This window comes from Rattus norvegicus, chromosome 4 (assembly GCF_021556685.1).
Source record: "Rattus norvegicus strain SHRSP/BbbUtx chromosome 4, alternate assembly SHRSP_T2T, whole genome shotgun sequence".
NCBI lineage: Eukaryota > Metazoa > Chordata > Mammalia > Rodentia > Muridae > Rattus > Rattus norvegicus.
In genome coordinates this window covers 8,576,246-8,589,361 of record NC_141537.1, presented here as the reverse complement: position 1 = coordinate 8,589,361, position 13,116 = coordinate 8,576,246, and the positions used below count along the sequence as shown (strand labels likewise).

The window sequence follows — 13,116 nt, the reverse complement described above, 5'->3', positions numbered from 1 at the left end:
AGCCAATAATGTTTTTATTCTAGAGCCACACAAGCCAAGGCCCAGAAAAAAGTCATTATCCCATGATGCCATATGCAAAGGTGGAGCCAAGCATCATAAGATTAGAAGTGAGACTCGGGGAAGCAGCATATTCTAGCAGTGGAGGAACTGGTCCTGTGAGTGCGTCTAAAACCACAACTCACTGCCTTGACAGAAACTTCCATAGTGACCTCAGCGTTCGAAGGAAAGCATTATGTAATGGTTACCCTTAAACCACGAGACCTCTCAACAACAAAGCAATAAAAGATCATAGACTCAGACTCTAATTCAATAGTGAAGTGCCGCCCCGTCTAACATCAAGAATAAAGCAATGTGCCTCTTCACGTCTCTGGCATTGACCCTGACATTCTGATGATGCTCGCCAGGACTGAATAGAACTGTGTCTGCCCTGTGTTACCTGACCTGGTTTTGGAAGTGAAAAGCCTCTTAAGGAACCTCCTTTTCTAATGAACTATAAATAAAACTTACATGGAGTAAAGTTGTAATAATGAAAATTAATTATATATTAATCAATAGAAGGTAACCAAATAATGGCTAAGTGATTATTATAATACCATAAAATGCACAGAGTTTAGGGCTGACATGTTACATGATGATCAAAATCCATCTCCTGAAAATGACTTTAAGGTCGACATGACTCTAAGAAGAATAAAATACATTGTCTGTGGACCAGAAGAACACACTGTACTAGTTGGTTCTTGTCAACCTGACACCAACTGCAGTCAATTTGGAAGAGCAAACCTCAGTTGAAGGATTCCCTCCTGAAGACTGGGCTGTAGCAACATGCATGGGGCATTTTCTTGACTAATCTTTGATATGGAAGAGCCTAGTCACTATAGAAGGTACCAGCCCTGGGAGGTGGGCCTGGCTGGTATAAGAAGCAAGCCATGGGGAACAGGCCAGTAAGCAGTGCTCCACCACGGCCTCTGCATCAGCTCCTGCCTCCAGGTTCCTGCCTCAGGTTTTTTTCTCTGACCTCCCTTCATAGTGCACTATAAGCTCTAAGATGTAATGAATCCTTTCCTGTCCACGTTATCCTTGGTAGTGGAGAACATCATAGCAACAGAAAAGTTACTAGGACACTAATATTCCCTCCTTTCCCAGGGCCACATCATTTTTGACATATATTAATGTAAAAAGTGTCTACATGTAATCTAGACTTCACAGATAAGAGAAATCACAGGGCATTGTCTTTCTGGATTTCACTCATATCAGTCAATATAAGGATCTGTTGTTGCATCCCGGTCAAAGTACATGCCATACAGTTGAAGGAAGTTGTCTTATTTAAACACCCTAAATAGCCATCATTATACATAGTGCATATACATTGATAAGGAAATATTTAGAAGTGGTAAAGTGAAAGAAAAAGGACCAGAATTGCCATGACAGCAGCGATCCTCTAAGTGAGCTGTTCGTCCATTGCAGCAGTGGCCTGACCCACGCTTTTCCAAGTGTGGCTCATTTCAATTTTTTCCAGAAAAGCAAGGGTATAGACTGGACAACACAAGCCAGAGAAATCAGGACAAAGGCTTTACACAACTTGACCCAAGACTTGTTAGAAATCTACAGAAACCTTCATGAGGTGATGGTGACAGAGGGGCAGACACAGTGATGGAAGGGAAAACCAGGAGCTAAAGCCTGCAGGTAAAGGCCAGCCAGCATGGCATGCACTACAGGGGGTACTGAGACCCTGTCTCAACCAAGGTTGAAGGTGAGGTCCCACCCTCCAGGCTCTTCTCTGACCTCTATATACCAACAGTGTGGCACATGAATTCTTTACCTCCCATACCCAAATGCATACATGCATATATGCATCATAAACATGCACACACACACATGCATACACACACACACACACACACACACACAAACACACAAAGCATGCACAGATTTTTTTTACAAAAGATGTCTTTTACAAGTCACAGTGTGGTGCCACTAAAGATGAGGTGGCCTATTAGCATTTACAGGAAAACACTACTCAGACCCCAGGAATGCAAAGGTTGCTGATGAAGCTTTGGGGGCACAGGACTTATCACTGAGAAAGCAATGACATCAGAGTTTCCTGGGACAGTTAAAGGTGTAAATAGATTTTTAAAAAAATCAACCTTTGCTTCATACCACAAACAAGTCCTTTCCATGCAAACTAAAGCCTCACTTTTGAAAGGGAAAAAAAATCAAAAAATGTTTCAGAAAACATTCAGGAGACAATCATTTTCACTCTGTGTTTACTCACCTGCATCGATTATACACAATAATGAATTTCATTGTGACTTTTCATACACACATACAGTGGATTTTGATCTTAGTTACCCCAGCTCTCCTTTAGTGCCCCTCTCCTCCTCTTCTTCCTCCTCCCCCTCCTCTTCCTCCTCCCTCCTCCCCCTTCCCCTCTTTCTCCTCCTCCTCCTCCTCCTCCCCTTCTGACTCAGACTCCTACTCTGACTCCTCTCTGCTTTCCAGATTGTTCACCACCTTGGGTCTTTTGCTGGTTTGTGTCTTTGGGCAGTTTTTGGAGTTGTTTAACCCTTCCCCAGCAAGGACAGGGTTAAAAGCCACTGCTAGGGCACACATCGATATCATGAGGCACTGTTATGTCCACCCAGGTGAACACAAATTTGACTGACAGATTCACCCACATGGGGAGCAGAAAGATGGCCCCCTCAGAGTGTTTGCTGCCCTGAGTTCAGTTCCCAACTCCCTCACAGGACAGCTTATAACTCATGGAATGTCTTCAGGGGATCTGACACCGTCTTCTGACTTCCGGAGGTCCCCACCCAAACATATGTATAAAGTATAAAAGGAATTGTTTTTAATAATTGTAAAAAGCTAGAAAATGAGTGGAAATAGGTCTGTGTCAGATTAAAGCCCCCTTTCTGTGGTCTCTGTTGGTATCAGGAATTGCCTTTAGCAGTGACACCCGTTTAGTCACTGTTACCATGTGGCAACGGCCATACATTCCCAGAAGACTTTTTGGTTCATTTTGCACCTCCACCTGGGAATCTTTACATCACATTCCGAATAAAAGGCAAATTCCCTGCCCCTAGGTCTCTTTTTCTCTTCTTTCTCTCACCCCTTCCCTTTGTCTCATTCCCCCATTAAATCTCACCACATGGAACCCTGTTGGTGTTGGTTTTGTGTGCTCTTTCCCCACAGGTGCAGCCGATATTCTGATATTATTAGCAATTGATATCTGATATTAAATCTGAGATTTAAATAACAACAGTCTGTCTCCATATAGAATCAATATGCAGCCTCCTAAGTGCTTTCTAACTGGAAACTAATTCTACTGTGGGCCAACCACAGGCCTACCATTCGGACAGTGTCTTCCCTGCAGGCCCAGATTTGCATATACCTGTACACGATTTAGTATGTGATTTGTTATTGGGGGTTGGTGGCTGTACCTGTGGCTATATGTGTACATAGGTCTGGAAAGCAGAGATCCCAGGATGCTGCTCATCCTACTATTTGAGACAGGGTCTCTCACTACTCTGGGGCTCACTGAAAGGGCTCCCTAGCCAGTGAGCCCCAGAGATCCACCTGTCTGTGCCACCCAAGTGCTGGGATTAGACACATGTACCTCCATTCCGAACACTTTTAAGTAGGCCTGGGGATCAAACTCAGGATATCATACTTCCAAAGCAAGCATTTTACCCACTGAGCCGTCGCCCCTAATTATCCATTTTCTAAGGAAATAATTGGAAATTGGAGAGACCAGAGTCACTGATAGTCAATGATAGATTCAAAAAAAGCCCCTGGCAGAAAACTGGGAAACCCTTCTAGAGTTACACCAGGAACTTGTAGGCAAGAGGAAAGCTGGCTTTCAAGGTGTGGCCATGGGTAATTTCAGATCCACGAGGCCGTCAATACCTTTGCTACCAAGTGCTTTGCTCTCTTGTATAGCAGACCCCATCTGCTTGGTGTGTCCACTTTGTATGCCCTACCCAAGAAAGTCCAACCTATCCTCAAACTCTGCACGCATGTGCTTCGCTGTCTGTGCAGAGAAGACATGGCTCAGGGATGAGCATCCCTGGAGGCCACCCTGCTGGAGCGGGAAGTAGACACTGCCTTTAAAGGGCCCCTCTTAAGATAACTGTGCAATTCATTTTACATGTGTCTATCAAACACTGAAGCGGGTTTCTGGATGGCTCATGTTCCTTTTCTATTTCCCTCTTGTAGATAAGGAATTCATCTACAGAGAACGGAAAGGGAGCGTCATACTGCGGAACGTTGAGACAAATAATTCCACGGTGTTAATAGAAGGCAAAAAAATTGTAAGTACTCTGTCTAATGACCAGGATAATTTCAGAGTAATTTTTTTCCCCTCCTGCAAGTCAATAAAGCAGAAAATGACTTTAGGTTTCAAGTTTCGGTGGAGCTGAGGAAAAGCATTAACTTGTAATACCACTGGCTGAGCAACTAAAGATAATGGGAAATTGAAAGCACGCTAATTTAATAAGTTGAAAGCTTGCTTTCTTTGGGGGTCCTAAAAATTCTTCCACAGGTGTTGGAGGCAAATGTTGCATATCAAGTGTAATTGAAAGATGAAGTCCAAAGGCTTACACACGTTTACAGAACAATCACAATAAAACCTACAGAATGATACTTCAGGAGAACTTGCTCAATCTTATTTAAGAAAATTAAACCTCTGCCTGCTCAGGAAATATTGACTCAGGCACCATGGCAGTGTCGAGATGGAGAGCGATGGGTACAGTAGGGGTTTTTACGGTTTAAAATAAGTACTAAGCTGATGTGAAAATATTGCGTTTTCAGCCACGAAGACTTGTTTTGGATTTGTGTGTGAAGCTATAAGGCAGGTTCACTGCCAGAAATCGTTAAAGGGGAGTTGGTTTTGATTCTTTGTTTACAATGGGCTCCTGCTTGTACTTGGGGGAAGTACCTAGGTGAACCTGAAGGTTGATCGTTTTCTGGCCTGCTTCCCTTGAGGAATACAAGGAGAAAGCAAAGGTTAAACACGTGACTAGCGAGAACCGGAAAATGGTAGCACTTCCGGGTCAGAGTGCTGATTAAACCAGCTGAGTGAGAGGCAGGCCTGAGGAAGGATTCCAGGCTGCCAGAAGGTAGGCAAGAGGAACTGTAGCCCAGGAAGGCCACTGGCAGATGAGCCTCTAGGAGTTCCACAAGCCAGTTTTGTCTAGGTCCAGAAGCTTTTCCCAGGGAAAGAAAGGATGGCTTCTTAACTGACCACCCATCCTAGACCCAGAGAAAGCCCTCTCTACTCTTAGCTTCTAGGGACAGTCAACTGTCTGTTTCAGTTTTATGGAGTTCCTTCTACTGTAAGGGTATGTCTTTAACATAGACGAGCCCCCGCCATTTTATACAGCCTGGCCCCGCCCTGTGAAGGTGCCACTCCCAGAATGGAATCAACTCATCCTCCCCCATAAAGGACTAGGAGAGAGAGATGTGCCTACCCTATTGCACTAAAATGTCATTTTGAGTAGTATTATTAAGAATTCATCTGACTCAGCCTACTTCAAATATTAAAGCTACAGAATTACTTTAAAATGTTCTTCAGGAGAAGAAACACTTTGCCTGCTGCTGAGAATGTTGACATTTCTAGCTTAGGGCGTGGTTTAGTCCAAGCAGAGAGTATACATACAGTTGTGCATTCAGAAGACACAGAGCAGCCCCTAAGGTGATGGACAGATAGATAGCTCAGTGGTTAAGAGCACTGGCCATTCTTCCACAGAATCCAGGTTCCTAGCACCCACATGGTGGTTCACAACTGTCTATAACTCCAGGCCCAGGCTATCCAGTGCCCTCTTCTGGCAACTTCAGGCATCAGTCATACATGATATATAGACATGTATGTAAGCAAAACACTTATACATGTATAAAATAAGTAAATAAATCTTTTAAATCAGCAGTTTTTAACAGGCCATGATTAACTGTGCCTGTCTTAGCAAACTAGTGAGACAATTTCAGAATCCATCACAGGTACAGAAAAATTTTCATCTCATACATTGGCAGGCTTATTCCAATTACCAGTCTTTATTGTACTAAAGTATCACAAAAGCACTAATTTACAGACATTTATTGGGCACTGAGTACAAATCTCATCAATGGATATTTTTTCACTCATGCCACATTTAAATGCTGCCAGAAACATAATTTTAAAAAAGAAACACTGAATAAATGTCACTCTGTGGCCTGTACGTAATTCAGATGCAGAGTCTGGCTTAATGTCTTCTCAGAAGCTTACTTACTTGCTTGCTTCTTGGTTTCCACGTTGAAAATAATTTCTCCTGCCACCCTGGAACACAGGGGCTCTTTCTGCACAGTGGGTGTCTCCCTAGGAAGGTGAGGCAGGGAGAGACCAGGGGAGCAGGAAGCATGGAGCATGAACTCATTCTGAGCTTCTCTGTCATTCTTCTCATCTTCTCATCGCTGTGACCAAAACCCTGACGAGGAGCAACTTTAGGGAGGGTGTGCTTACGTACGCTGATGGTCTGAGGAGGCTGCAGTCAGTCCTGGCAACAGAAGGCCCATGGTAGCTGGATCTAAGGACAGCTGCTCAGTCCCAGCTCAGTGGATTAGGAAGCTAGTCTGTTGCTGCCTCAAACCCTCCAGGTCCAATCTCAGAAACCCACTCCCACCTCCCAGAGGTTCCACAATCTCCCAAACACTCCACCAACCGTGTGGGAATAGCCCAAATCATAACCCCTTCTATTGACCAATAGGTGTGGTCCATTCTTAACTGAGTTCCAGAGACCTTGAAGTTGTTTAAATTACTAAAGGCAGCCTGAAGCCTCTGTAAGGCCAATTGCAATTTTAAGATTGGTCTGTGAGACAAGTGGAGAAAACAGAAAACAAGCTGGGAATTGTATGGTCAGCAGAGTTAAAATATATCCTGCAATCTCACTGGCCATATCCTTTCTCCTCATCCAATTTAAAACAGATCGGTTATACCTCCGTTTCTTAGCTTGAGGTGATTGGATGGGAGGTTATGTGACCCTTTACCAACCCTGTAAGAAAGATTCAAGTCAGTGTGTTGGTGACTGATAAGAACTTGGGCTGAAGCCAGGCAGTGTGGTGCTATATGCCTTTAACCCCAGTACTTTGGAGGCAGAGGCAGATCTAGAGGAGTACCAGGACAACCAGAGCTACATGGAGAAACCCTGCCTTGGAGGGGGGGTGAGGAAGAAGAGGAGGAAGAGGAGGAGGGGGGAGGGAGGGAGGAAGTGGGAGGGAGGGGGGAGGAGGCAGAAAGGACCACTGAGTTGAGTGCTGGCCTCATGCAGTGTATCATGCCTTACCCTTTCCAGGCAGCATCATTTAATGAAAGATTTTAACACGCTCATTATTAGTACTTGTCATGTTTGCTGTAACGAAACACCTAGCACCTGCAGCTTAAGGAAGGAAGGAAGGAGTTTCTTTTGGCCCCGATTTGAAAGGATACAGTTGGTCATAGCCTTAAGTATCAGATGAAACTTGGACTTTTAAGCAGGGTTGACACTATTAAGACTTACTTCTGAAGTCAGGCTGAATGCATTCTGCATTTTGAGATGGCCATGAGTCTATAGAGGCAAAGTTTGAAGGTAATAGCCTAAAAGTGAAATGCACGGCTGTCAAGTTGACAAGGGGCAGACTTGTGATGACTAAATATCGTCAGATTGACAATATTAAGATCACCATGGAAACCAGCTTCTGGGCATGTCTGGGCATGACTGACTATATTAAGCTAGTTAAGGTGTGAAGGCCCATCCTAAACTCCTAAGCTGGGGTGCTGGGTGGAATGCAGAGGAGGGGAGCAGAGCAGGTACTCTCCACCCTTTGCTTCCTCACTGTGATATTCCTCACTGCGATATAATGCCTCACACTCTTGCAGCCACAGTTTCTTCGCCGTGACCATTAGTTCATCACTTTGTAATTTTTATTATTTATTTTATGGGTATGGATGTCTTCATGTATGTGTGTGCACCACATGCATGCCTGGTGCCTGAGGAGGCACCAGAAGAAACCACTGGATCCCCTGAGACCGGACCTTACAGAAGGTTGTAAGCTGCCATGTTGATGCTGGGGACTAACCAGGTTCTCCAGAAGAGAAGCTGGCCCTTAACCACTGAGCCATCTCTCCAGCCCCTAGTCCATTATTTCTAATGTAGCCTCCATCAGCTCTCAGCTGTAAGGCCTGCTGCAGCCAGAAGCTGTGTTTTATAAATGAGTATTAAAGGATGACAGAACAGAGGTGATCAGCTTCCTAGAAACATCTGTATGAATAGAAGATATGGAGGACCCATTTGCCACCAGGGTTATGACCTTGAGCTTTGGATCTGCCTTCCCACTGGAACTGTGCTTGAGGACTAGAGAACCCCTACTATTTGTAATGTCTGTCGCAGTCCTGACTCTCAGGAGCTAGGAACAGTGTGGTGATATGTGAGCGATCACATATACCATGCTTCAAAATGTGAACCATGTATGGATAGACATTAATCTAGCTGGAGAGCTTACTCAGTGTTTGGGGTACAGGTAAAAAGAATGGGATATTTAAACAGGAAGATCCAGATGATAGCCAAGGCCACAGGAGCCTGGTAATAACTCTGTGCTGAATTGGGCCATCTAAGTATCCAGGCAGCATCAACAGATGGCAGACTCTGGGTGTCTAGGCAGCAATAGTAGATAGCAGAATCTTTTCCTAATAGGGCATGGGTTCTGCTGTACAAAGAAAGGCCAAGGAGGGTCCCTTGCTAGTGATACCAACACAGTAAGATAAAAATCAAACTCAAAGTAACTTTGAGATGAGTTACATTTGATGTCTCAAGAATTCTGGAACATTTTATTTTACTCTTATTTTTCTTTTGTTGTTCTAAGAAGAGTCTTCTGTTAATAAAGAAGGTCTTTGGTGTCTTGTACACCTTTGTCCCCCTCCTGTGGCTCTCCCTTCTTTTCTCATAGAAGTGTGCTTAAAGTGGCCATACTACACATTACTGACTTAACTAAGCTTTGCAATCCCTGAAATCCTAAGGAAACTTAGCACTGTTTCTACACTTCCAGAACAGAACAGAACAGAACAGAACAGAACAGAACAACAGAACAGAACAGAACAGAACAGAACAGAACAGAACAGAGCAGAAAACAGAACAGAACAACAGAACAGAAAACAGAACAGAACAGAACAACAGAACAGAAAACAGAACAGAACAGAACAGAACAGAACAGAACAGAACAGAACAGAACAGAACAGAACAGAACAGAGGTCTATGACCTACACTTGTTGCTTAACTCTCTTCTGCTGGATTGTTATTGGTTTATGAGTTGGAATTCTCATTCCTCTTGGATAAGGAATCTGAGAACTGCCATGAACAGAACCCCGGCTTCACCCTTATACCCCATCCTGGTGATTCTGCAGGGCCATTTCAGGAGAGGTGGCTGTGGTGGCATGTTGTTAGCTCTTTGGAGTGAAGAATGAGAGGTGGGAGGTTCAAGAGGGAGGCAGTAAGAGTCATTGTCCTCCAGGGGAACTCGTCATTAGGGGAGAATTATCATGTGTACAGTACTGTGAGGTTCTGAAGAGAGGAGAAGGAAGAGGAGGAGAGGAACAGAGAATGGTGCACTCCAATAGATAGCAGCAGCTCCTGCTTTGGAAGGGTCCTGAGGGAGGAGGTGTTCTCACACCATGAAGCTGTAGTATAGTCAAGTGGACTCTGAGTTCCATATAGTAGGAGAAACAGGAGCTTGTGTCTCAGTGATGGGGTACCAGCAGGCGTTGTGTCAGCTTCTGGCAGCAGGTTGGAGGGCAGCAAGCCCTCAGAGCATGTGGCTACGTCTGTGAGGCTACGGCATCTGTCATCTGACGTCTGCCATGTGCACACTTACTCTGTGCCCCTTTATTCATGAGACCAGTGCAAGGGTTTGTGTGTCATTTAGGCTGTGCCAGACAGTAAGGAATCCCAGAAACACATTTCAAGAGCAATAAAAAAACCTGTACATTTGGAGCTGCTCTGAGGAGGTTCTCACTAGTAAAGGTAAAACCAGAAGGTGCAGTGACTTACATTAACAAAGATATCTGAAACTTGGGCACTGAGGTGAGTGCAGGGAAACGGTGAATTAGGATGAAGCTCTTAAAACAACAGCTCTCAGAGGTAGTATGAAAAGGATTCATGATGCTCTGTAAACTCCAGCAGGATGCTAACACAGCGGTAAGTCATGGAGGACACCACCATTGTATCAAAAGGGCCAGGAGTTAAATAGGAACCGTGCAGTAACCCATCTTGCTGGCTGCCAGGACTCGGTATTGTTTCCTAATGCGCTTTACACAGCTGCTGTCTCATGGCGTTTATTCAATAATTTTAGTCTGGTTCATAAAATTTGAACCTCGTGTTCCAAAGAGATGAGGCATTGCTGCCCTCCTTCGATAAATATGAAGAGTAGTATAGGGGCTTGGGTGTTCTTGGAAGGGAAGGCCGGCTGTCCAGAAGCCATCTATGCCACATTGTGTCTGTCCTCCTCACTATGCCTCACTTCCCTGCTAATCTAACTTAAGCTAATTACTTCTTTTAGTCTCCAGATTAACATTTAAATACAAAGCATTTTGTTTCTCTAACTTACATCTTCTTACATCACTATTAGACATCAAATTTAAATATTATCTTGATCTCTGCACATTAATTAGCCCTTCTCTTCACAAGAGGGGCATAATTAGGCAACTGCTTGGAGACCAGAGCAGCCACAGCCTGCAGAGGAACTGCAGGATTCCTGGGAATCAAAACATGAGGTCTCCTCTCTTCCTGTTTCCTTCCGCCAGTGAGCCACTGGATAATGTTGCCACCTGCTGCACTTTAATTAATTTCTACCCCGGGCTTCATGCACAGCTGTCCACTCTGCCCAACTAGGGGCTAAGTTTGGGAGAACTAAGCCTTTTCCCTTAGCCACTTACCCATCTGTCCCTGAATCTAGGACACAGTTGTACCTGGGAACAACAGATTCCCCAGGCCTCAGACCCTGATTTGCTTCAGCTGCTCCTACTCACTGCTGTCCATACTCACAAATGAAGAGCATGTGGTAACACTGGCAGATCAGTGCAGCCTGCAAGGAATCTCTGATCTGAGGCTCGGTTTAGTGTAGCATACGAGTAAACCCTAGAAGGGAAAATGACCCATCTTTGCTATCTCATGGAGGCTGGCAGCTTGTGCTATCCCTCAAATATTTTGCTTGGCTAAGGACTGGTTTATTACAACTTGAAATTCAGATTTCTGGCATCTTCTGAAAAATAGGACGATCTGGTGGCCATGGTTCATTTTCTCACAGAAATGGAATTGGGACTGACCAGCCCCACAATGCTCCCACTCCTGGCTCCTATCCAGCCAGTTCAAGTTTGTGGGAGATCTACTCACCTCAGTTAAGATAATCTCTACAAACATGCCCTCCCTCAGGACAGCCTTCCCTGAGATTCTCAAGACTGAGAATTCAAACTAACCATCACACCAGGCCACCTAAAGACAAATGATTCCACAAGGTTATTTCGGTGAGAAGCTGATAGTTCATCACACTCTGAACTCTGCCTACAGTGTGACAAGAAGGACCCTAAACCCTGCACACACAATGGCCTCACATAGTAAAATTCTTATGGACCCCACAAACCAAAATATGTGATAATTATGTTTTATTACCGTCTTAGTCTAGGTTTCTATTGCTGTGATAAAACACCATGACCAAAGAAATTTTGGGTTGAAAGGGTTTATTTGGCTCACATTTCCACAGCACTGTTCATCCTGAAGGAAGTCAGGGCAGGAGCTCAAGCAAGGCAGGAATGATGCGGAGGCCATGGAGGGACATAGCCCAGGGGTGGAACTACTCACAGTGGGCTGCCCCCCCCCATCAATCCCTAATTAAGAAAATGCCTTGCAGCTCGATCTTACCGAGACATGTTCTTAATTGAAGTTCCCTTCTTCACGTAAATCTAGTTTATGTCAGGTTGACATAGAACTCACCAGGACAGTTAAAGGTTCTTCTCGTTTATGTGTTGGTTTGTTTTTGAGAATGGCATATGTGAGTACTACATTTGCATTATTTCTACCCTTCCCTCCTACCCTTCATCTCCTCTTGTGCTTTTCCCAGCTAGTATGTCATCTATCAATCTATCTATCTATCTATCTATCTATCTATCTATCTATCTATCTATCTATCAATTTCTGTATCTATCATCCTATCATCTATCTTTGGTGCTGTCACATATACATGTGTTTAGGGATGATCACTAGGAATCAGATGACTTAATAGCAAGGATTAGTTGCCGTTAGCTGTTTATCTAGCGCCTCATGAAATTTTTCATTTTTTCCCTTCCATGTTTGCATGCCAGCTGGTTTGTTGTTGTGCATGTCTTGTTTGAGTGACCATATAGTTGATATTTTATGTGTGTACTCCCGATAATATGCACAAGATACTATCACCCAGAAAGTATCCTGGCCTCTACCTCTTACAATCTTTCTACCCAGTCTTCTGCACTCTTTCTTGAAACTTAGTCGTAAGAGTTGCATTATAGATATACAACCTGGGGCTGGGAGTGTATTTGGCCAGTTGTGGATCTCTATGGTAGTCCTATCTGCTACAACAACACGTTTTTTGATGAGGGATGAAAGTTATGCCTACCTGTGGGTATAAGAATAACTATTTAGAATACAGTTAGAAATTATATTGGTTTAAGAAAATGGTAGTAACAGGTTCTCCTTGAGGGTCTATGACCTCTCAGGATGTCACAGTTATATGGTTGGGTTTAAAGTTCCAAGCATCATTTCTCTTGTGTTGAGCAGCCATTAAGTCCTATTAGATGGCTATTGTCTGCCCCCTGCATGTGAGGGCCACCATTGTACCACTTGGGGTGTCTTGCCATTCTGGTCACTGTTGTGCTTCAGAGGTCTTGCAGCTGGGCAAGGCTGTTGATTGCTTTTCTCCCTTGGCAGTTGGCATAGCACCTTCCAATACTACAAGAGCCAGTGCTCAGGGAGGAGGCTTCCAGGTCAGTTACAGCTCAATTCCTCCAAGCTCTGTGTCTGAAGGATGTAATGCCTCAGCAGAACAGGTCAGAAAATAAGACAATAAAAGATTTCTTCTCTGAGTTTT

The 13,116-nt window shown here is 44.2% G+C and overlaps 1 protein-coding gene across 6 annotated transcripts in view; it reads left to right on the top strand.

Moving 5' to 3' along the window:
* The window catches only part of Dpp6 (dipeptidyl peptidase like 6), a 906,096-nt gene that overhangs the window by 637,347 nt on the left and 255,633 nt on the right, over positions 1–13,116 (top strand). For all 6 annotated transcript variants that reach the window (XM_087656307.1, XM_087656309.1, XM_087656310.1 and 3 more), the window contains 1 exon segment: positions 4,216–4,310. In XM_087656307.1, the coding sequence (XP_087512433.1) occupies positions 4,216–4,310 (95 nt within the window).